This window comes from Podarcis erhardii, assembly GCF_964252035.2.
Source record: "Podarcis erhardii genome assembly, chromosome: 8".
Taxonomy (NCBI): Eukaryota; Metazoa; Chordata; class Lepidosauria; order Squamata; family Lacertidae; genus Podarcis; species Podarcis erhardii.
In genome coordinates this window covers 88,721,291-88,746,436 of record NC_138499.1, presented here as the reverse complement: position 1 = coordinate 88,746,436, position 25,146 = coordinate 88,721,291, and the positions used below count along the sequence as shown (strand labels likewise).

Sequence of the window (25,146 nt, the reverse complement as noted above, 5' to 3'; positions counted from 1 at the left end):
GAACAAGAGAATTAGGGAATCGGTGAAAATTTCTTACCCACTTTCCTCCAGCATGGTGTTCTGTGTGTGAATAGTGTGGATCTAACCCAGTGTGTAATGACCATTCAGCAGATGGGAATTTTAATCTTAAATGTAATGTTTTCATAGCAGTAGTTTTTTATAAGCAGTTGACATAACAATTTTAGTACTATTTGATGGTTAAGTATTGTTTCATACATCTTATTTCCTGTAAAACAAAATAATCTGGCCTAGTTAGCTTTAAGCCACAAAATGTAAATTGTGAAAGTGTCACCTGCTTATATGTAAAAGGTTTAACAGTCTAGAAAATGTCTCATGATGGGATTCTGCAGCACTTGGATACAATCACAAATCTCAACAGCAGTCATATCTTAGTTACTTTAGAATGCCTTTGAATATGTAGATGGGGTGATCCAGTCAATATTGTATACATTGAAAAAGCTTTTTATAAAAGTCCTTCACCAAAATTCGTTGAATAAGCTTAGAAGTTACAGGATAAGATTAACTAGTTACAGGGCAGGAAGATAAGATAAGATAAGATAAGATAAGATAAACTTTATTCACATTAGCCAACGGCCATAGCAACATAAAACAAGCAATATATACAAATAAAATATATACAAATAACAGGGCAGGAAGCAGAGAATTAGGAATAACTGGACAGTTCTCACAAAGGAGAAAGTGAGGAATGGCCATTGCCAAATGATTTATATTAGGATTGGTGCTTTTTAAATTGTTCATAAATCACCTGGAGTTGAGGTGACCAAATTTTCTAATCCTTCCAGTAGCACCTTAAAGACCAACTAAGTCAGTTCTTGGTATGAGCTTTCGTGTGCATGCACACTGATACACATGTATCTGAAGAAGTGTGCATGCACACGAAAGCTCATACCAAGAACTGACTTAGTTGGTCTTTAAGGTGCTACTGGAAGGAATTTGTTTTGTTTTGACTATGGCAGACCAACACGGCTACCTATCTGTAACTCAAATTTTCTAATGACACCAAATTTTTCAGTGTAGTAAAAATGAAAAGGGATTGTGAAGAGCTCCAAAAGGAGCTCTCCAAAGTGGGTGAATAGGTATTACAGTGACAAATTCTGCAAAATTGTGCAAGTTGGAGTGAAAAATCATAACTCCTAATGGAGTCTGAGCATTCAATAGCTGATTTTGGTGGATAGCTCAATGAAAATGTTAACCTAATATGTGGCAGCTGGAATCCTTTAGGGAAATGCCTTAAACTAAAACTTCTGATAGTGTAATGTCTTTATATAAATCTATGGTACAATCACACTTTGAATACTATGTGCAGTTCTGGTCATGATCAAGGAGCCAGAGCAGCTCCTGCAAGTAAAGGTTACAATACTTAAGGCTTAATTTAGAATAAATGCAAATATAGGGAGGGGTGTAATAGTGTCAAAGTGTGCATGTTTCAGAAAAAATGTGTAGAGATTTTTTTCTATAATAGTAGGACCTTGAGTTACCCAATGCAGGTTTGCAATTAATTTTTGCTGAGCTTGCTTACTTAGAATCAAAATTCACTGAAACTGGGTATCTGTGAGTCAGTTCTTTACATGTTGTATTTTATTATTGTGCGGCTTCAGGAGTGTAGCTGGAAAGTCAGATAGAACCATAGCATATTGATGCTAAAGTCTGTCATACCAGCGTAGTCCATCAAGTTTGAAGGAGATTACACATGTAAAATATGATGCCTGTCTTGATTTTGGGGGATGAGGAGAGATCTTTTCCTATGCCTGCTTCCAAATATTTTAAAGGGGTATGCTTCAGATCTTATATGTGTGCCCTTCACACTCTTTAGGGTGTGAGTGTGTATACATACACACCTACCCACACACCAGAGTACAAAATTTAAAGTGAAAATCTATCCTAAGTGTTTCTGGGATTGGGGTACAATTTTGCATTTCCCTGTTAGTTCATTATTCTATAACAGGTTTAGTAATTAATAAGACATGATTTCTCTGGGAAAGGAGCTCTTTATGCAAGTGATGTTAAATGTTATCCTTTTTTCCAGCTGTTAATAGCAGAGTGCCTACTGGCTCCAATTCTACAGAATCGCCTACACCTGAACCTTGTTCACAAACACTCAGTGTCACTTCTCAATCTGTGCTCCCCACGTATCCTTCAGTTGACATTGATGCCCACGTGAGTAATGTAGATAAGTTATAAAGCTGTTTTTGTTATATTAGTTGTTTCTGTTATATAACAGAGTAGTAATAAGGCGTGTATGTAGTAAACCTAACATATCCTTTCTACTGTTAAGACGGAGAGTAACCACGATACTGCGCTGACTCTTGCATGTGCTGGTGGTCACGAAGAGCTCGTCTCTGTATTGATAGCACGTGGTGCCAGTATAGAACACAGAGACAAGAAGGGTAAGCTACTGAAGTGCTGCTGTTTGTTGGTATTTTTTCCAGGGCTTGATGATGCATGGATATTGGACATTCCATTACTTTTCATAACTTTCTAGCTCATAGAAGAAAAACTGCTTTGAAACAGTTTGGGGGGGAATTTAATGTTTGTTATATGGAACTTTGAGCATTAACTGAGAATGGAGGATATGTTTTTTTTAGCAGAGGCTTCTTGTCAGCTTTTTGCCCCCCCCCCACAAGTGCTTTATCACAAACTCAAACACTGACTGTTCAGTGATTTCCATTGCCAATATTTATTGTGAATTATTGGTTTTAATACACAACTTTTCTTTCTACCTCTTTGCCTCTCGTTCGAAAATGGCTTCTAATATAATAATCTCTATTAGGATTTACACCGCTAATTTTAGCTGCAACTGCTGGACATGTTGGTGTTGTAGAGATCCTTCTAGACAAGGGTGGAGATATAGAAGCACAATCTGAACGTACTAAGGACACTCCACTTTCATTAGCATGCTCTGGTGGACGCCAAGAGGTAAATGTTATACTCTATCATATTCTTTAGTCTTAAGTTAGGAGAAGAGAGCATGCATGTAGCAGCCTGATATGTCCCCTTGCTCCCTGAAACATTTTTTTTTTGGTATATTTTAGTTTATACAATACATATTGTATTGAACATGTTTAATTTTTTAATTTGTGGATTGCCAGTAGTAGAAATTTGTTTCCTACAAACATCCTTTAAAATGGCTCTTGATAGATTTGATTTTGTCAGTCAGGCAAACAAGATTCTTCAAAATCTACTCTGGTGTGAAAAAGGCATCCAAGTTGGACTGTCCATACTCCCCATACTGCTCAGGATGGGCAGGTATCATGCAACCTGTAACTGTAAAAGGTAAAGGACTCCTGGGTCGAAGTCATCTATGGAGTGTGGTGCTCATCTTCATTTTAAAGCAGAGGGAGCTGGTGTTTGTCCACAGGCAGCTTTTCTGGGTCATGTGCCCAGCATGACTAAACCACTTTTGGTGCACGGAACACCTTGACAAGTTCCAGAGTGCATGGAAATGCTGTTTACCTGCCGCCGTGGTACCTCTTTATCTACTCATGCTGGTATGCTTTCGAACTGCTAGGTTGGCAGGAGCGTGAGCTTACCCTGTCGCACAGATTTGAACTGTCGACCTTATGATTGGCAAGCCCAAGAGGCTCGGTGGTTTAGACCACAACACCACCCACATCCTACCTGTAACTGTATACCAGATCTGAGTCCAAGAGAGATTTTACTCTTCAGCCTGCTTGCCCAGGAACAGAGCTGAATCTTCCATGTCCTTTCTCTCACTTCTGCAACACCTTTTGTGACTTCAGTAGCTTCTACACCTTCACCAGCTTTACCTTTTTCAGTTCTTGTTACTAGTACCTTTTTGTTGCCTTCTCCAAGATCCATTTGAAAAGGAAAAAGAAAACTATGGCACTCTGTAAGAAGGAAAATTTCCTCCATGCAATCAGACTAAAAAGGGCATGTTGGGATCTGCAGGGGAAAAAGAATCAGTACTTTGCTGCTTTCAAGCCTCACAATGCAATCTAGAGACTTTTACAAATGTTACATTTCCATTGATCACACACTTGCCACGATTTTGAAATTCTTGAAGTCCTAGAAGCCTGTTGCAGGAATGAAAGAGAGGGAAGCTAGAATAGAGGGCTCTGTTCCTGGTCAAGGCAGGAAAGTGGAGAAGAGTCTGGAGCCACACAATTTCAGGTGACATAAGTACTCTGTGTCCTGGGCAGTACAACAAGACAGCCCATTCTGGATGCCTCTACATCAAACCAGAAAGAGCCTTCATGGTAAGCGACCTGTTCTGTGGATTTTTTGTATATAGAGCAGGGTTTCCCAAACTTTGGTCTCCAGCTGTTGACTACAACTCCCATCATCCCTAGATAGCAAACCAGTCATTAGAGATGGTGGGAATTGTAGTCCCAAAACATCTGGAGACCCAACTTTGGGAAACCTTGATATAGACTATTGTAGGATTCTCAGTACCATTAAAAACGTACAAACTAGTGAAACTAATTTTGAGGAGTGCTCTGCTGCCATAATCTCTCTATACACTAATGACAATTGGCAACTGGTTCTTTGTATAACCATTGAGGAAAAGAAAGGATTAAAAGAGAACCTTGGTTCCCTGACTTGCCATTTTGTATTCTAGCTATTTATAGATTTAACAGTTTGGCTGTTTGCGAATTCCACCCAGTGCCAGAGTGTTGTTATCCTCTGATCCTGCTAATATTGTACCTTTCAGGTTGTTGACTTACTGCTGGCACGAGGAGCAAATAAAGAACACAGGAATGTGTCTGATTATACACCTCTTAGTCTTGCCGCATCTGGGGGATATGTTAATATTATTAAGATCCTGCTTAATGCTGGAGCGGAAATTAATTCAAGGTAACAGGCTGTGTTTATTGGGCTCTGTGGCATGCTGCATTTGCCACTTCTGGTTCTATCTTGGGAGGAGGAATAAAGGGGATGTCTAAGTCAACTGATCTATTTTGATCCTATTCAGTTGTATTAAACTCTCATAATACGGGCTCCTCGTAACTAATGTGCAATTTATTGATGTCTATTTTTTATATATATTAAAAGCTCACATACTTTGTTAGTAGATTTCCCCCCTCAAATTCCTGCTAGTGTTTTTAGCATGTAAAATGGTGGTATCAACTGAGACCAGTCTGCTTTAGTCTGCTCTGGTCTGCTTTTGTCAGTTAGGTTTCTCTTCCATTTCTCTGTAAACCTGTGTCTATTCTTCCGGGGGGGGGGGGGGGCTTGTTTTCTGTACATTTGTCCAGGTTCTTTTGTTCTGGTGGTTGTATTAATTATCTCTTCCCTCTAGGACTGGGAGTAAACTAGGCATTTCTCCTCTGATGTTGGCGGCTATGAATGGCCATGTTCCTGCAGTGAAGCTGTTGCTTGATATGGGCTCTGATATAAATGCTCAGATTGAGACCAATCGGAATACAGCGCTCACTTTGGCCTGTTTCCAGGGCAGAGCAGAGGTGGTCAGCCTGCTCTTGGACAGAAAAGCCAATGTTGAACATAGGGCAAAGGTGAGCCTGCAGATAGCTTTCTTCTCAAATAGACTTGTGGTAAAAATGGTTTTGGCAATAGACTTAGTTTCCGGTTTTAACTATTTCAGTAATTTGAAATCAAGCCAACTTATCTTGTCCATCACTGAGTATTGGAAGGCTTTATTGCTTTTACTTTAGTAAACGTACCATTATTCATGATACCACCTCATGGCTAACATTGCCTCAAAAGCTACACCTGATGGTAAGATACCTTACTGGTTATCATACTGGTTTTCACATAGTGGGTTGCAACTATGCAAGCTAAGGTGGATTGCAGCCTAAAATGCACCACACCACTTGTTTTGATATTAAATTAGAGTGAAGAGAAAATTGAAGCAGATATGAAACTTACATACTTTTGTGTGGAATAGGGAATTTTGGCAGCTGGTTTTTTCTTGCTGTTGCATAATAGATTGTAACTGTAAAGTAGAGAGGCACTCACTGTTGCAATAGCCTCTTTTTTTGCTGGTGGTCCTAGAGAGAAAAGGCAAAAGATGAACAGTGAAAAAATTGAGTGGCTCCTATATTGGAGGTGGGTGTTAAAGATGAATTCTGGATCTGAAAAGGATTAAGACTACCAGTTTACAATAGGAGTGAGGAACCTCTGGCCTATAGACCAGAAGCAAACTGGGGCCTCCTCATCTGCCCCACCAGCCTCTTCTTCCAGAGTCTGCCTACTTCATGTCCCAGTTTCTCCGGCCAAGCAACAAGAGAGTGGTGGTGGAAGATATTACGAGCTGTCCAAAGAGTAAAAGATTGTTATTTTCCCATGGGCAGTTTGCTGCAGTGTGTGTAGGATATATTGGGTGGTTGTGGCTTTATTCTTCACACAAAGGAATGCAGCTTTCAAATCGAAAAAAGTTCCTCATTGATCGTTCCTCACTTCCTGTCAATAAGGGGAGAGAAAAGAAGAAAGGGATGGGGATTCTTTGCAATTCGAGGGCCACATTCCCATTTGGACAACCTGACAGAAGGTGCATGCCAGTAGTGGTGAAGACCACTTCTCTTCCCTTATTGACTAAAAGTGCAGAAACCTTGAGGTAAATTGAAGATTAAAGAAATACATTAGCTTTGACTCAGTTTAGTTCCTGAACTGTAGCCCTGTGGGAACCTCTGCAGGAGGAGCCGTGCAGGTGTATTGGAGAGAAGCAGGAAACAAAAGCCCAAACACTAGCCAAAGAAAATGCAAACTGCAAAGTCTTAAATATTGTGGTGAGCAGATTAATATTAACATTCTGAATATCATGCTAGTAAATAAGTGATGAGGTACTTTTGTTCAAATTATTCAAGTGTGCAGTGTTCAAGGCAGCAAAGTTCTGTACTAAAGCAAAGCATTGTATTTTGATGTGACATCCATTAAAGTGAACATTTATGCTGTACAGATGCTTCTACTGACCTGAACATAGTAGTCCCAAGACCTTACAGCTTTTTTTTTGACTTGTGAATCCATTGTGTGTGACTCTAGCTACCCTGAGTCATGTTGATAGGTCTTGCATGCATTGGGGTCCTTACATAGTGAAAGAGGTTGGCAACTATTTCTAGACTATGTTTAGAACTGCTTTATATAGACTCTATTTCAAACATTCTTTTAAACAGACTGGGCTCACCCCTCTGATGGAAGCTGCTTCTGGAGGTTATGCTGAAGTTGGAAGAGTTCTTCTTGATAAAGGAGCAGATGTCAATGCTCCTCCTGTGCCTTCCTCAAGAGATACTGCTTTAACAATTGCAGCAGATAAAGGCCACTACAAGTTTTGTGAGCTCCTGATTAATCGGTATGTCATTTTTTTTTACATGAATAACTGTAATGACTAGAGTACCCACATACAGAAGTAGGTAACAGCAGACTCAGAAGAACCTGGTGGTTTTGCAGCACTATATAAAAAAGCCACAGGGAGGAGCAAAAACTGAAATAGTTCCTTAGAAATTCAATGGCATAGAACGTTGAGACTGGCAGCATTCACACATCACAGTAAACCATAGTTAATGGTTTACCATGTGACTGCAGAAGGCTCCTGCTTCACTCCTTCCCTCTAACTAGTGGAACTTAGCATTGTAATACACTAAAGTTCTGCTCCTAACAAACCACAAAGTTAAGCCAGGCTTACCAGTCATGATTTGTTTGAATGAAGCAAACTACCTGGTGTTGGACATAATGCTAAACCTGGTTTGTTGCTCCTGCTAGCTAGAGGGGCTGTGTGAAAATGTTGCAATCATCATGTTTGGAGTAAACCATTGACTATGGCTTACTAAAGGGGTGAGGAAGGTGTGACCCTCCAGATGTTAAATTCTGCAACTCCCATCATCTCTGGCCATTGGTCATTCTGACTGTGGTTGATGGGAGTTTAGTCCAATGACATTTGGATGTGTGCAGGTTCCCATTCCTGTGTCTACTGTAATCTACAAACTGGGCTATTTGAGTGAAGGGGGAATTGCCAACTGGGTGGGAGGGGGAACAGAGTGGAGCAACTGGGATGGATTGTAGGAGAGAGACAGATGTTAAGAGGTGCAGAGAACCATCTCAAATGAAGTTCATTCTCCATATTGCAGATTGACAGGGCTTGTGATGGGGAGAATATAGCAGCCCTGCAGTGTATTTAACACGCTTTACTGGTTGGACTGAACCAGAGTACAAACCCTGCACTGTTATCCATTGCACATATCCCCACATTGCAAGCTGGGTTCAGAAAGTAGCATGCAACAACCCTGCAGTATAATTCACTGTTGATATTGCCAATCAGGGGTGATCACTATTCTAAAACTGCCCCTTTAGACTTTCCTTTGGGCCACATCAAGCACTGAGTTGCATTTACAAAGACCATTGCTCTATTGATTTTCATGCAGACTGTAACTAAAAAAATTGTAACTAAAAATATGTATTTTACACATTAAGTCAGACCAGAAACTCCTGTCTTTGATGCTCACTTTTGTGTTTTCCACTTCCTCAGCCACAAGTTCACATAATATATGCACCCATGATAACACCGCAGCACTTAGTTGTGAGACCCCACTTGTAAGATAGTAAAGTCAATTCATTCCCATGCATAAGAGGGAAGTATCAGCATGCTTGGCAAGGTTTGCAGAAATAAAAAACAAAAACTTGCAGAGAAAAAAGCCACTTTGCATGTTCCAGTTGACATAGTGCTAACATGTTAGGAAAAGGATGGGATGATTGGAAACTCAGACCTTAAAATTTTGTTGCAGGCCCCCTTTTTGGAATTCTAAATTTCAGTTTAGTCTTTATAGCACATACCTCAAGAGCATGGATGACATTCTGAAGTTCTTAGCAGCTTCCATATAACCAGTGTTTGTGAACTGAAATGTAGTTTCAATTTCTGCCTGGGTTTTTTTGCCAGCTTGAATTTAATTCTAATTCCTTTCAGGGGGGCACATATTGATGTTCGCAACAAGAAAGGGAACACACCGCTCTGGCTTGCAGCTAATGGTGGCCACCTTGATGTAGTTCAGCTGCTTGTGCAGGCAGGAGCTGATGTGGATGGTGCAGATAACAGAAAAATTACTCCCCTTATGTCTGCATTTCGTAAAGTAAGTTCATTGATGTTTCACAAAATTTAAATCTGAAAAAGTCAACTTGATGGTTTTTCCTATCTTTTATCTTAGAATGAATGAAATTTCCTCTCTTTCTGTTTTCCTGTTGCTGTTTGCCTTATGACAACCTTCCCCAACCTAGTGCCCACTGTGTGTTTCTGACAGCTGCCCCCAGCTATTATGATTGATGGAGGGCAGTGGTTCAAAACATTTGGAGGGCACCAGGTTGAGAAAGCTTGCATTAGGAATTGATGTGAACTGTAAAGTTTGTAGTTTACATTTGAAGAAGCAATTTCGCCTGCCTAAAACAATGTTTATATCCGCTGATTCCCAGGATATAATTGCTACCTAGTTGTACTTACTCACTTTCTCCATATTAATTGTGGAACTGCCTCAAATGGTCATGATCCTGACACAGAGCGGGACATACCCTCAACATGTTTTGGTCTTCAGGTGGGGAATGGTCATGGTCAGACCACTTCCTGGTGAAGTTTGTTATTGTAACTGCTATTCATGCCTGCAAGAGTGGAGGACCAGTTCAGATTGTCTGCTCTGAGGGTGATGGACTCTAATGGCTCTGGAGGATTTCCCAGTGTAAAAAGTCGGTGATTTTGTTGAGGTTCTTGTTTTGCTGTGGAGCAGTGAGACAAGAAGGGCTGCTGACATGATCATTCCCAAACCTGGTCTTCAGTGCTGTGGAGATCACATTGCTCGCTCATATTCCCAAGAGCTGCAGTTGATGAGATGGAAAGTGATGAAATCTTGCTTTCAAACTGGCTAAACACTCGTTAGGAGACATAATCCTATTGTACTGCATCCATTGCTCCCTCAAGGAGTCAGCTAGCAGGTCCAGAGACTTGTTACCCTGGATTCGAGAGCAGATCCATGAAATCATATCTGCAAGTAGTTTGCAATACCCTTTAAAGACAAAGTCTTTGTCTTGACTTGGATGCCACTATCCAATAATGATGTCCAGTGCTACACCTGGATCATTTTCAGTTGATGTTGCCTGATGATGTAGCCAGGATACTTACAGCAATGCCTTTGACCACATGCACTCTAGACTGTGGCTGGTCAAAGCTAGCTAGAATTTGGGGTGACTACATGGGTCCAGGATGTTATGAACGCATCACTGCATGATGGGGTGGTCCCAGCTGCTCTTAAAGAGGGGGGTAGTGCAATTACTCCTTTAAAAACCTATCCTGGACCCACTACTGGTCAGCCATCAGTGTCCCTTTTGCGGGGAAGGTGGTGGAGCAACTTCCAAGTGTTCCTGGATGTCGCTGATTATCTGAATCCACTTCAGTCTGGTTTTAGGCCTGATTAGGGCACTGAATCAGCCCTGGCGGATGACCTTTATTGAGAGGGACAGGCAGATTGTGATCCCGTTACTCTTAGTTTCCCAGAGGCCTTTCATACCGTTGATCCTGGTATCCTCCTAGATCAGCTGTGTGGCCTGGTTATCTGAGATACTGGGCTGGATTCAGCTAATGGTCCTGCTACTATGCAAGGACTTACACTAGGGCAAAGGGGCTGTCCTGTCTCCTGCTCTCCACGCCCCCCCCCCCATGACTTAGGTGGAACTCAGGAGAACCCCCACCAAAAAAAAAAAACCCACCCAAAAACCAGGTAGGAGGAGAAGAGAGATTGTTCTGTTGAGGAAGGAGAAATGCTTACACTGACAGAACATTTGTAACAGTGCAACATCAAATTCCTTCTTTACAAAGGTTCCATTTCTAGTTGTGTGGTAAAGTCCTGAGAGTAACATTGGGGCACTGCTCTTCAATCTTCTGGCAGTTGTGCTGTGGGGCTCCATGGGGGCACCGTTTTGTCCTCAACTATTTAACATCTGAAGATGCCATTAGGAGTTTTGGAGTATGGTGCTAGCACTACACTGCTTTTTTCCTCTATAACATCTGAATCGGGAGAGGCTGTTGAAGCCCTGGACCTTTGCTTTTAATGCAGTGGTGGTCTGGATGAGGACAAATAAACAGCATTTGAATTCTGGAAAGACAGAGGCATTATAGGTAGGTGGTTTCAGTGTCCAGAGGATAGGACAGTTGCCTTTTTTAGACAGGGTTGCACTTCCTCCAAAGGAGGAAGTACGTAGCTTGGGGATTATTCCCGGGTAAATCTTTATCATTCCAGACCCAAGTGACCTCTGTGGCTGGCATGCCTTTTACCAGCTTTGTTGGGTATGTCTGCTACCACTATATCTGGATCAGAATAATTTTGGCCACTGTAGTACATGCATTGTTAATCTTGACATTTGATTGCTGCAATGTGTTCCATGTGGAGCTGCCCTTGGTCTGGAAGCTAAAATTAGATGGGGGTAGATGACTGGCAGCATGTGACCTCTGATAGATAGATAGATAGATAGATAGATAGATAGATAGATAGATATCATATATCATATATCATATATCATATCATATCATATATGCGCACTGGCTGCCTGTATGCTCCCTGGCCAAGTTCAAGATTAAACAAAGCCTTGAACAGCTTGGGTCCAGGATACCTTGAGGAATCCTGATCCTTGAGCCTGATCACTGAAATCATCTAGAGGAGTGCTGTTGATTGTTCTTCATGTTCAGAAGCCCAGCTGGCCTCAATCAGAGGTCTGGTATTTAGTGTTGCTGGTTCTGTGCTGGAAACACTTGCTTTTGATTTTCTGTTGAAGACCTTGTTATGCTGACAGGCCTATGCAGTTGTTTGAAGTTTTAATAATTATTTTGTACTGTTTTTAATGGTGTTTTATGTTTTAGTGTATACGTATTGGTGTGTACCATTCTGATAGGAGATGATAAATGAATAAAACCTTGGTGCTGCTCTCTTTTTTTTTCAGGGTCACGTAAGAGTAGTGCAGTTTTTGGTAAAAGAAGTTAACCAGTTTCCTTCAGACATTGAATGCATGAGGTACATAGCAACAATAACTGACAAGGTGAGTGCCAGAAAGGCTCCTAATGTGTTCTTAAATGATGTGGTGCACCACCTGCAACTTAACAATGATAAAAATCAACAGTGGCGGTTTTTCCCCAGCAGTAGCTCCTATATTTATTTTTAATAATGCATAGATAAATTCAACGGATATTGATGTTACTGAGCATGAAGCCAAATCTAATCAATATTGATAGTGTTCTTGAAAACTAAATATATACAGAAGTTGAACATAGCCTACTTTGGCTATTTTAGAGGAAAGGTGGACTATAAAAAATGGAAACAATTATGTCTTGGTTCTGTGATATGTTTGTGAAACTGAGTGTTAGACCACTTGGATCTATTAACTTGCAAGCAAAGTTGCTATCTGACAATGAACAGCTAGGCGTCCTCACCCCGAATTCTTGAGTGAGGGCATTTTCTCCATTGTAGGCGTGGTGTGTTGGTGGGGAGGGGATGGTCTCTGTTCACCACTTAAAACAAACAGACAAAAAAACAGATTGCAAGACTTTTATAGTTGAAGATCACAGCTCCCAAATAATTTAGGGGAAAGGTCTGAAAGAAAAAAAGTTCACAAAATGAGGTCAGACTAAAGGGAGGATTTTAGGCACTTGTTACATCACTCTCACAAGATCCAGTAGTTGCCCTCTCACAAGATCCTGTATAGTGGAACCACATTATACTATACAAGTATATTAGCAATGCATGTTTCATATGTAGGTAGAACAGCATTGTTCACGTACCAAATATTGAAAGTGCTTATTTTAAAAAAAACTTTATTCAAATAGAGATTATATCCAAAAAACACATCCTTGATGGAAGTTGCGTGGACTGTGCACAACAAATTGGAAATTAATGTATGTAGGTTGGACAAAAATGAGGTTCAGAGAGAGGGGGCGAGGCTGTTGAAAACTGTTGTATTTTCACAGGCCTGCACTGGAAATGTACAAGGGAGGCATTGCATCTATTATCCAACACACCTGCCTTCCACCAATACCCAATAGCTGAATTTCAACAAGCACTGGATTTTTTTACAAAAATATTGTGTTCAGTTTTACCGCATATGTCTTAACTACCATTATATAGAGATAGATACGCAGCTGCTATTGTGAAGGGCTGTACTTCACAATATGTTAGACCTTGTGAATTGGCATGGCTGAATGCTTCTGCCACTGGAAAAAAGACCTTCCAAAATGTTAGCAAGAAGGCTAGGAGTGAATGCTTCTCTAAGATGCTAGATTTCCCCTAGTAGAAATATGTATGGGGAAACATTCGGTAGGAGGGAATAAATCTTGTCTGAAGTAGTAAAGGCTTTTCTGGTCTGTACCATATCCAGCATCTGCAAATCTGGATATGCCTAAGGAAATTGATCACCTTTACTTCCATTGGTAGTTATGGTTTTGCACCTGTTATCAGGGGCAGCATGAGAAATGCTTTCTAGATTTGGAATGCCATGCTACAGTTGTATTCTAAAAGTAGGCAGGTGGACAACTGGCCAGCACAAGGCCTGCCAGTTGAAACAATAAACTCTTATAGTATTAAACTTGCAGCTTCAGTATAAATTCTGCTCTTTTTGCATTGAAAGGTCAGTTAGCACACGTATGGCAAACAAATTGATAATTGCTTTAAAATCTGTATTTTCAGAAAACTGTAGATCAGCCGAACAGTAATAAAAAAAATCACTAGTTTTAATTCATTACCTACAGACATATTCTCCGGTACTGCATTTGTATATGCCAGTGAAGTAGTTCTTGGTGTCTAGCAACTTGCTGAACCTATCTTTCCTTTTCACAAACTTTCTACTGTATAGGATTTGCTGAAGAAATGTCACCAGTGTGTTGAAACAATTGTGAAGGCAAAGGACCAGCAAGCAGCTGAAGCAAATAAGAATGCAAGCATCCTGCTAAAAGAGCTAGATTTGGAAAAGGTAAGATGATAGAGTACATCCCCTTGCTTAAATACTGTTACATAAATCAAGTAAAATCCTCTCTCAGACTTATTCATGCACCTGTGTGGGATAAATGCAGCAGAGGGTTAATCTGAGTCTGTTTTGGATTTTAATTTTCTGGAGTAAGCCACCATCACGCCTTCACTCAGGCTAGCAAGACTTCTAAATCAAATGGGTATAGATCTAACAGTTGAAAATCCTAACCACCCCCATGAGCCACATTCTGGATTAGATTGGGTCGCCTTGCTGCATCCTCCTGTGTACTGTAGCAAGCTAGTAGTTACTAAAGCAGTAGCTTGCGGTTCGGGGGGATTCCAAAGTAAAGCTTACTTTAGTTATGGATAGTAATAACATAAAGTGGTCCACTACACTATGGTCTAGTTTGGACACCCTTTCTCAGCCTCATACATTTATAAAGCTTGAAACAAGTGTCAAGAGGCCCAGCACTATTGCTTCACCTTGTGTGCTTGTTCACCACTTTTTTTAGCTTTTAGTAAGCATGTGTTTCTTATTATGTCTAATCCGGGGGACTCTTGAGTTCATGTTAATTAGTCAGGATCATATTCATGTTTTATGAAGCCTAGACTGATTGTCTAAACTGGGCCAATAGTTTATACTGGAAAATAAACCAAAATCATAATAGATACTTACTTAAACATACCTTAAACTAAATGTAGTCCACTAAAAACAGGTATAAAAAATTGGTCTACAATTGCAATACTGTATAAAAGAGCAGGACCACTGCAGATTGATTATATTCAGTATTTGAAGGTGGCTTTCAGGGTTTCCACTCTTAAGGACAATCTAGGCATATCTATAGACATATCTATAACAAAACACATTTGTAGCACAGTTGACCTAAGCAACAGTGTGCTTTCCCACACAAGATGGGATCTGTGTGAGCCAAGCCAGATTGGAAAAAGCACTTCAGTTTACTTTCGTTTTTTTACTTTTTCATTTTACTTTCATGTTTAGGGAAGTTTTTAATGTTTGATGCGGTATTGTTTTTAATATTCAGTTGGAAGCTGCCCAGAGTGGCTTGGGAAACCCAGCCAATTATTATTATTATTATTTTATTTTATTTTATTTTATTTGTGTGGGGGGGGGGAATCATTCATTATGGAGGTTTCTTGAGCCAAAAAGAAGACACTGGAGAATTTAGAATTCTATATATAATGCATTTGCTGTAGTTATCAATGTATATATGTTTATATTCTACATTGGTGTGTAATCAGGTATATTGTAAATTATTTTTCCACAGTCCAGAGAAGAGAGTAGAAAGCAGGCTCTTGCAGCAAAAAGAGAGAAGAGGAAGGAGAAGAGGAAGAAGAAGAAAGAAGAGCAAAAACGAAAACAGGAAGAAGATGAGGAGCACAAACCTAAGGAAACACTAGAGCTGCAAGAAGATGAAGATGAAGATGAGAATGATGATGATGGTGAGGAATTCATCACTCCTTCAGCTTAGTTTTCTAAACTTGTATTTTTGGGATTTAAAGCTCCTCTAAAGCACAGAGTGAAAGTAATTTTTACATGTGTTTTGGTAATAATTGGTCACTTCATTTGAGTAAGGATATCCAAGTCGTGTGAGGGACTCTGTTAGCAGTGTACATCGTATACAAACACATTGCTTATATTTCTTTATTATTTATTAAACTAGTAGAGTTGTATTTAGAATGACTCTGTAGAGAAGAAAAGGCTTAGTCCAGAAAATACATTTTGAAAACGGTGGGTTTTAAAACCCATTTAAAAATGCATAGTGCAAAGGCCATGCATGCTTCTGTGTGTAGGAGTGTAAGAGGCTGGGAGCTGCCACAGAAAAGGCCCTGTTTCTCATGCCTGGCAACCAAATTGACGTCATAGGAAGGTACACAAACAGGGCCTCTGAACCATATCTCAATGCCCAGGCAAGTTTGTATGATTGCTTCATACAATTATCCTTCAGATAGTTCTGTCTCAAACCATATAGGGCTTTCAAGGTTAAGACAAGCACTTTGAATTCCATCCAGAAACACACCTATAACCAGTGCATTTGGTACAGAATTGGTGTCATGTCCTCCAGTTCCCTTGCCCCTACCATTATCCTAGCAGTGGAAACCTGCACCAGTTGGAGTTTCCAGACCATCTTCAAAGGCAGCCACACAAAGAATCCATTATGGTAATGTCTTGGATGTAATTTGTGCATGGATTACTGAGGCAAGGTCTGGTCTCTCTAGATAGGGCCATAGCTGCTGTATCAGCCTAAACTGGTAAAAGGTATTCCTAGCCTAATCCCAGGATGCAAACCAGAGTGCTTCCCCATTCAGGACTGTTAAATCATTCCAACCATGGAGAGTACCTCTGTCTTGTCTGGATTAAGCCTCAGCATGTTCACCCTCATGTATGCCAGAATCATTTTCAGACACCTGTTCAGATGTTCCACAGCATCAGGAAGATGCAGGCAGTGCTATTTTTCTAGAAAAAGAGGTGCCCTAACTTGCCATGAAAGCTTCCATTGTTCTCTTATAATGGCACCGAGTTCCGGCTGAAAAAAAGACCTGGTTGTAGGTTAGAGCTAGGTGTTGTCTGTACAGTGGTGCCCCGCAAGACGAATGCCTCGCAAGATGAAAAACTCGCTAGACGAAAGGGTTTTCCGTTTTTCGAGGTGCTTCGCAAGACGAATTTCCCTATGGGCTTGCTTCACAAGACGAAAACGTCTTGCGAGTTTGCTTCCTTTTTCGTAAAACCGTTAATACCCAGGGAATCCATGCTCCGCAAGACGAAAAAATCGCAAGACGAAGCAACTCGTGGAACGAATTAATTTCGTCTTGCGAGGCACCACTGTATATTGGTGACACCAAAGTCCAACTCTCCATGTTAAACAGCGTGTGGTCAGAATAATACCTTGAAGCACCCCACAGATCAAGGGTGAGAACTTGAAGGCCCCCAGCACCACCTTGGACTGATCCTTTAGGATGCTCTGGAGCCAACATACTACAGTGCCTCCCATGCCCCACCTAACAAGACAGCCCCAAAGGATAATCTTTATCTTTCCTCTTCTGCCACAACCCAGTCAAACTTTAGATTTAAACTCTGCTTTGGGAAAGGATCTGTGTGTCTTACATAATGGATACTGTAGGCACTGTGTCTATTACCCTTGGCCATCCAACAATCACCTGCTGTCTCTCAAGTATCCCTTCCTGTTTCTTCTTCCCACCTGGCCCGGGTCCCCCCCCCCCCACTATAATTCTGATGACTGGAACTGACTTCAGCACCACTTATTCCTATGGCACTGGGTAAAGTAAGTCCTGGTTACAACCCCTTCTGAATGGCTCATCTCATCTCTATCCTAACCATGTGGGAAGGAGTTCTGCAGCAACTCTGGGGTAATGCAAAAATGGGACTCAAGTTGTACTGTCACTTTTTTTACTCCCTTGTTAGTAACTCAGCCAAACTCACCTCTTCCCTAAAGCTTTTGAAATCACCTTCGAATCTCATCCCTCTGAAATGAAGCTTTGCATGTTAATATTGTCCAATTTCCGACCATCTGAGTTCTTGCTACCCTGTAAAGTACCTTATACATTGATGCTATATAGTTCTATATGATACATACAGAAGAAAATCAACAAACAGTTCCTAGAATAGCAGGTTTTAAAAGAAGTTCTTTTTTAATTCATCCGTTGTGATTTAAAGCATTTAAAAAATAGATTTAAAACCAGAATGCTAAAAGTCTGGTCTAACTTGCAGAAAAACTCTGCCTTTGATGTCATGGTACAAGTCACTACCATTCTGATACAGGTGGGGTTTTTTTGGGGGGGGGGGAGGCCACTGTTCCCATCATTAAGTTTTATTTTTAAAAAATCTGTTTTGTTTCAGTTGATCAAGAAGTTCCTTTAGAGCCTCCAAGTGCAACCACTACAACTACTATTGGAATATCTGCAACATCAACTACTTTCACAAATGCATTTGGAAAGAAGAGGGCCAATGTGGTAACAACTCCCAGCACAAATAGAAAGAATAAGAAGAATAAAACAAAAGACACTCCTCAAAATGTGCAGATAATTTTGCCAGACCAGCATATAACTCTAGCACAGCAAAAAGCAGATAAAAATAAAATCAACGGAGAGCCAAGAGGCGGTAGTGCTGGTGGGAATAGTGATTCTGACAACTTAGACAGCACAGATTGCAATAGTGAGAGCAGCAGCGGTGGTAAAAGCCAGGAACTAAACTTCACTATGGACACACACTCTTCAGGCGAGAGACGATATGCCTCAGTACTGCTCCCTTCTCAGGAAGACAAGACTAACACCTCAGTTTCCAAAGTGCAAACCAGGTGAGTCACAAGTTATATCTCCATTATTGAAGCTTTTAATGAGTCTTTTTCATGTTGGCTTGATGCTGAAATGTTTCTGAATGCACATGTTTTGGACCTTCTGCTTCAAGGTTGGGGGATTAGAGGCTTTAAATTACCTTATAGATCCCCAAATTAGGTGTTACTAAGGAGATGAGCTCTCCTTGGTAACCTCTAATTCATCCCTCCTGATCAAAAACAAAGCAAAGCAATTAAAAGCAACAGCTGCACGTTAATCCTCCAGGACAACAATAACAGCAAATGATATCATCTAGTTTTGCCAGAATGTAACTTTGAAGACAGCGTTGGGCAGCAGGTTCTCTGACCTCGTGGTGAAGGTGGGTGTAACAGATGCTGCTTGCTCTGCACATGAACATCTGTGTGCTCCTCTTAGCAGTTGTCATCTTCCTGCATCAAAGGTTTCCTGTTGGTGGGAGCAGTGACCATTAGCATGCAAGTGTGTTGCTTAGCCAAGGCTAATGATTCCCAATTCCCCATAATCTAGAGTAGAGGTGGCTAACATGATGCACAGGCCATTTCCCCCCGCTGCACCCACCTGTCCCATCCATACCTGACATGACTGCAAAGGAACTATTGGGAATATTAAGGTGCACTTTATACAGTGGTACCTCACGTTACATACGCTTCAGGTTACAGACTCTGTTAATCCAGAAATAGTGCTTCAGGTTAAGAACTTTGCTTCAGGATGAGAACAGAAATTGTGTTCCGGTGGCGTGGCAGCAGCAGGAGGCCCCATTAGCTAAAGTGGTGCTTCAGGTTAAGAACAGTTTCAGGTTAAGAACGGACCTCTGGAACGAATTAAGTTCTTAACCCAAGGTACCACTGTATTGTCCCTGTGCAAGCAAGGCTTGCATTCGGAACCTTTTAAAATTTAGTACCGAATGCAAGGCCCACTGGAGTTTACTGCTTGATAAGGAACCGTGGGAGCTCCCTTTAATGCTCCTGGTCATTCCTTTGCAGTTGTGGGTTTGCCTGCCCCCACAGTTGATGTCATGTGTGGGCAAGTGGGTGTGGTTAGAGGGAAACAGCCTTGTGGGCCTATTTAAGACCCTTTAAAAGTTTCCCATGCTTGTTTTAGAGAGATCCTGTGACTACATTTTGGCTACAGACCTACGCTTCATGATTAGCTAGTTTCATATTATTTAAAAGATTCATACCTTACATTTTTTATAAATAGTACAAGGTACCTAAGAACATCACTATTAAAATAACAAAACATCAAGTTTTTACAAGATCTAAGCAGAGGGGCTGGGGAAACCCAGCCAGATGGGCGGGGTATAAATTGTTGTTGTTGTTGTTATATAGCATAAAAAGATAAAACAAATATTTAAAAGCAACAACAGAAGATGAAACAATTGCAACTGACATATCTAAGTAGCTCAAAATCAGCCAGCTACTAAAACCAGATGTTATAGTCCAAAGTCAAGTCGTCTTCTTTTTAAAAAATCTTTGGCATTCACTATCGTTTCAAGTGGCAGGAGCATGACAAACTTGTCTCAGAGGCGAGCACCAGGGCTTTGGTACAGCTATGGAGAAGGTCCTTTTCATGGATTTCAGTTATAGTTGCAATATATACCAGTTTTGGTCTGCCCAGGCACACACAGGTTCTGCCTCTGCATCATTCAAACCTTCTAGAACTAAACCTAGATACTTCTGTTATAAAAGATCTGCTCTTTGACTATAGTGCTTATGCCTATGGGGTGAATTCCATATTTTTCTGTTCAGTTCTCTTTTCAGCCACCATTTTATCATTAGGGAGAATTTCTTCTTTGTCTTTCATCCAAGTGTCATCTTCAGAATTTTCTAATTGGGTCTCTTCACATACCATGTAACATGAACTGGCCCAATACGAAGTACCAGGTGGTTTTTGAGTACATTCTAGTCACATCCTTTGCATGGTGCTCCATATGTATTGTTCTACCTGGCCCCAGTTGTCAACTTAAGCTGGGTGGACACCAGATGTGAGCTATCCTTATCCTTGTTCATATGACGATACCTGCATCCAGTATCTCAATAACTAGCTTACCAATCTCCTATGTTTGTGCCCCCACAAAAAAACACAAAGCTGAGGTTGCTTACCTGAAATGGATGTTTCCCACATAGCTATCTGTGCATCCACACAGTTGGTCTTCCTTGTTGCAGGTAGCTGTATAACTATGATACTTAAGAACTTTGATACTTAAGTGCCAAGCAGGAAGTTGTGGTACATTTACACAACACTTGGGCAGATCGTTTGTGCCCAAAGTTAGTTTTAAATTCAAAAAGTTCTGAACAATGCTGTGCACAGGTTCATAACCTTTAAGCATATCTGCATAATTATCACTCATAAGAACACCAGATTCAGGTAAGCAGGCTGTTCAACAGTCCCCCATCCCCTTTGCACATAATTAATGCAACTGTTGCCGCAAAACAATTTACGCTGCCATTAAGTGTTTTCAAAAGTTATTAATCTTTTATCAAAATAAGTGCCCCGCCTACATAGTCATTAGCGCTGATCTGTTGATAGAGCTTCCTGTATTAGGAACAAATGTTCCATATTCTGTGCTCACCTGAACTCATCTGGAAATAGGATTGTGCTGTCTGAGCACTTGGAGGACCCTGTTGATAACAGTTTGTATCATTCACTTACATGGAATTCAGTAATTGGAATTGAGGTTTTGATCATTTGGTGGCAGGCAATCAGTAATCAAACTTATCTTTGTTTTTAGACTTGAAGGTGAAGCTAATCCAAACTCCTTAACAACAAGTTATAAATCTGTGTCTCTGCCTCTGACATCTCCGAACATAAAGTTGAATCTGACTAGTCCAAAAAGAGGGCAAAAAAGAGAAGAAGGCTGGAAAGAAGTAGTGAGAAGGTAAGTTGTTTTCATGCAGTTTCATGAATCTGACCAGTTTGAGCATGATTGGTAATTTGGTCAGTTTTGAATTGGGGGTGAAGGTATGACAGTATACGAATGGTAGTGGATACACGTGTCAGATTTTTTTTTAAAGCACTTGGCATTTGCTAACTTTAACATACATTATAAGTCTTAAATGCTGTGGACTTGAGGAGCAAACATTAGGGTCACATGCTCTCTCCTATCACACCAACTTAAGTGTTAAGTAGCATCACATAAGCAGCGCCTACTCATGGATCCTAGTTCACAGTGAAGGTTCTGCACGTGGAGGTGGGGAGTTGAGCCTGAGGTTTGTGTATGCACCCCATTATGTAAAGCTGAGATGCTGGGTGTCTGGGAAGCAGACTGTCAATTCTCTTGTAAGAGCCCTGTTGTTGTTAAGTTAGTAAGGCTCAAGGATGCAGACAAGGTGCTTGGATTAGTCAGGGCCACCACTTATGCTCTGGACCCTTGTGGCTGATAAAAAATTAGCAGTGAGGAGACAGCTGGCTGGGCCAGGCAGGTGATTCATGCCTTCTTACGAGAGGGGTTGGTCCCTGCCTGCTTGAAGGAGACAGTGGTAAAACTACTCCCGTTCTTGGGCAAGGTTCTAGAGTGGATGTTCATGCACCAGATTCAGGCGCTCTTGGTGGAAACTGAATTTCTAGAGCCATTTCAATTGGGTTTTTGGGGGTTTTTTGCCTGGTTTTGGCACAGAAACTGTTCTGGTCACTCTGTATGTTGACCTTTGCTGGGAGAGAGACAGGAGAAATATGTCCTTGTTTATTCTTCTTAACCTCTTAGCAGCTTTCAATACCATCGACTTCTGGAGCAGTTGTCTGCGTTGAGGGTAGATGGCACCACTTTGCAGTGGTTCCAGTCCTACTTGGATGGTGGTTCTCAGAGGGTGATGCTTGGGGAGTGCTCTGCAGCCTCGTGGAACCGTCAATGTGGAGTTCCTCAGGGCTCGATTTTATCCCCTCTGCTGTTTACATGAAACCACTGAGAGGGGTCATTTGGCGTTTCAGAGTACGTTGTCAGCAATATGCTGATGACACAGCTCTACTTCACCTTAGCATCTGCAGGTGAGGCAGTGGGTGTGCTGGACCGTTTTCTTGCCTCAGTAATGGACCAGATGAGAGCCAACAAGCTGAAGCTCAGTCCAGATAAGACTAAGGCACTGGTCTGGATGGATGGGAGGTTGCCTGCTCTTGATGGGGTTATACTGCCTCTGAAGGAGCAGGTAAGCAGCTTGGGGTACTCCTGGATCCTTTGCTGTCGCTTGAGCCTCAGGTGGCCTCAGTGGTGCTGATTGCCTTCCATCCGCTTTGACTGGTGGCCCAGCTGTGCCTCTGTCTGGACAGGAATAGCCTAACTTCTGTTGTCTGTGCTCTGGAAACCTCTAGGTTGGAATACTGAAATGCATCATACGTAGGGCTGCTTCTGAAGACAGTTAAGAAACTTCAGCTGGTGCAGAATTTGGCAGCCAGGTTGCTTACAGGTGCAAGACAGTGTGAGCATATACTGATCCTGGCCAGACTACACTGGCTGCCAATTAGCTTCCAGACCCAATTCAGAGTGCTGGTTTTGACCTATAAAGCCTTAAACAGCTCAGGACTGCAATACCTCAAGGACCAACTCACCTCATATAAACCAACCCGGAGCCTGCAATCATCATCTGAGCACTTCTTTGTGTGCCTCCTCCATGAGAGGTCTAGAGGGTGGCAACATAAGAATGGGCCTTTTCCGCAGTGGCTCCCCATTTGTAGAAGGCTCTCCCCAGAGAGGTCCATCTGGCACCTTCATTATATATCTTTAGGCACCAGGCAAAAGCATTCCTCTTCAACCAGGCCGTTGGCTGATTGATATTCTACACATAGCTGTCAACGTTTCCCTTTTTTTAAAAAGGGAAATTCCCTTATTCCGAATAGGGTTCCTCGCAAGAAAAGGAAAAAGTTGATAGCTATGATTCTACAGTTTTTTAAATGTGTTTGTGAGAGGAGAGGTTTTTGTTTTAACTACTTATTTTGTTCTTTTATCTTGTGAACTGCCTTGAGATGAAGGGCAGTATATAAATTTAATAAATTATTATTATTAATTAAATTTCTGTACTACCCTTCAACCGAGGAGCACAGGCCTATTTACATTATAAAAAGTACACTTAATAGATGCAAACAACTTTGACATTTTAAATCTGAGCCGTTAATATGAAACCATATACTTTTCCATATGTAACAGTTCTGATGTAACTTTTTTCTTGGCTGCTGATGCATTTGTAAACATATTAACAATAGTGAATCTTGTAGAAATATGTATGCTTCCAAAGCCTTCCCTTTCTGTCAAACTATTTTAAAAAGAGATATTTTGCTATCCTAACAGAGCTATAGATTCTGCGCTGTGTGGAGCACAGTGATTCTAATGAAGTACTTAATCCTGTTGAAATGGGGAGGACAATAAGCCATTAACTGCTCAACTGATTTCAATGGGCCTTAAATGGACTGCCATCTAAATTATGTACAATATCAGGTTCCATATGCCTATCACACCAGTTTCTTAAGATTTCCTAGTGTTTTAAATAATTGTGATATTTTAGTCTTGACTAATCTAGGGTATAATTAGAACATGTTTTGGAAGTGCCTACAATAGTTCCATATGTGTAGAGCTGAGTAGATCTGGGACCTGCTAATATCTGGCTTGGAGATCCCTTGGGTTTCCACAGAGATCGATAATATATATGTAACAAATAAAACAGGGGAAAAGAGAGAAGGTTTTCTTGTCTGGACCTGAGCTTGAAAATGTATGACACGAAACTCTTTTCATCTTTTGCCTAGAAAACTAATGAAAATTGTATTTTCTATCCTTGACAGGCAAGTAGGCAGAGTTTTAAAGGACCCTTCCCCTAGCAACACTCTGCAGTCAACGCCAATTGAACAGTTTCAGCTGCAGAGAGGCGGACGCTGTCTTTCAGGAGCAAAAAGGTACTTTGGTGGCATTCAAAAGTTCTGCATTGGAATTGAAGAGGATTTATGAATAGGCTGTAGATGAGGCTGTGGGTGGAATCAATGAGGGTTTAGAACTTCAGGGAGTATGGATTACAGGGGTTTATGTATCACTGTCGGAACTGAGCTGAAGAGAGGAAGAAAATAGAATCCATGTGAGGAAGTGTTGGGGCTTGTAAACTTCCAAGGCTGCTGGAATTGTTGGAGGGAATGTCATTTTTTAAAACAACTAAAGGAAAAGATAGTGACTCAACAAGTACAAGATATATAATAACAGGGATTTTTTAAAAAAACAAACAACAAAAACCTTTCCATGACTTTCAGTACACATGGAGCTTCTTCATTAGTGTTTTCAGAGCTGTAGGCTAAAATATGTGGTATATCTCCAGTTCTAAAGCATGCATAGCAGTTAAAAGGCATAGTAACCATTCAGTTTGTCAGTAGTACACATATTCTCAAGGGGGGCTTTTTAAAAGTTTGGCAGTTAATGTGTGAATTACAGTAGCATTATCTGAAGAGCTATTAGCCTAAGTTAAACAAAAATTCACATGCCCAGAACACACATCTAACAAGGCCCAGAATATCCGCAAGAATATCACTTTAACTATCCTGAGATGCTTGGCTAGTTATCAAAATGACATACTATAATATTTAGTTAAAGGTAAAGGACTCCTGGACAGTTAAGTCCAGTCAGAGGCGACATTGGGGTGCAGTGCTCATCTCGCTTTTCAGGACGAGTATATTATAATACTACCTAAATCTCTTAAATTTAAAAGCAGGAAGCCCTCAAAACATTTATAATTTTTGTCATTTAGGTCAAAAAAGCTCTCTGTCCCAGCATCCGTTGTTTCTCGAATAATGGGAAGAGGTGGGTGCAACATCACAGCAATCCAGGATGTCACTGGTGCTCATATTGATGTGGACAAACAAAAAGATAAAAATGGAGAAAGAATGATCACAATAAGGTAGAGTGCCT

At 40.9% G+C, this 25,146-nt stretch overlaps 1 protein-coding gene across 10 annotated transcripts in view; it reads left to right on the top strand.

Moving 5' to 3' along the window:
- LOC309347785 (ankyrin repeat and KH domain-containing protein 1-like) overlaps window positions 1–25,146 on the top strand; it is a 90,352-nt gene that overhangs the window by 54,289 nt on the left and 10,917 nt on the right. For all 10 annotated transcript variants that reach the window (XM_081872562.1, XM_081872566.1, XM_081872564.1 and 7 more), the window contains 14 exons: window positions 2,048–2,178; window positions 2,297–2,408; window positions 2,792–2,937; window positions 4,694–4,836; window positions 5,282–5,495; window positions 7,113–7,288; window positions 8,897–9,059; window positions 11,908–12,003; window positions 13,810–13,926; window positions 15,209–15,383; window positions 17,800–18,256; window positions 21,004–21,150; window positions 24,039–24,149; window positions 24,986–25,135. In XM_081872562.1, coding sequence (XP_081728688.1) covers window positions 2,048–2,178; window positions 2,297–2,408; window positions 2,792–2,937; window positions 4,694–4,836; window positions 5,282–5,495; window positions 7,113–7,288; window positions 8,897–9,059; window positions 11,908–12,003; window positions 13,810–13,926; window positions 15,209–15,383; window positions 17,800–18,256; window positions 21,004–21,150; window positions 24,039–24,149; window positions 24,986–25,135 — 2,338 coding nt within the window. The remainder of the gene's footprint in view (window positions 1–2,047; window positions 2,179–2,296; window positions 2,409–2,791; window positions 2,938–4,693; window positions 4,837–5,281; window positions 5,496–7,112; window positions 7,289–8,896; window positions 9,060–11,907; window positions 12,004–13,809; window positions 13,927–15,208; window positions 15,384–17,799; window positions 18,257–21,003; window positions 21,151–24,038; window positions 24,150–24,985; window positions 25,136–25,146) is intronic.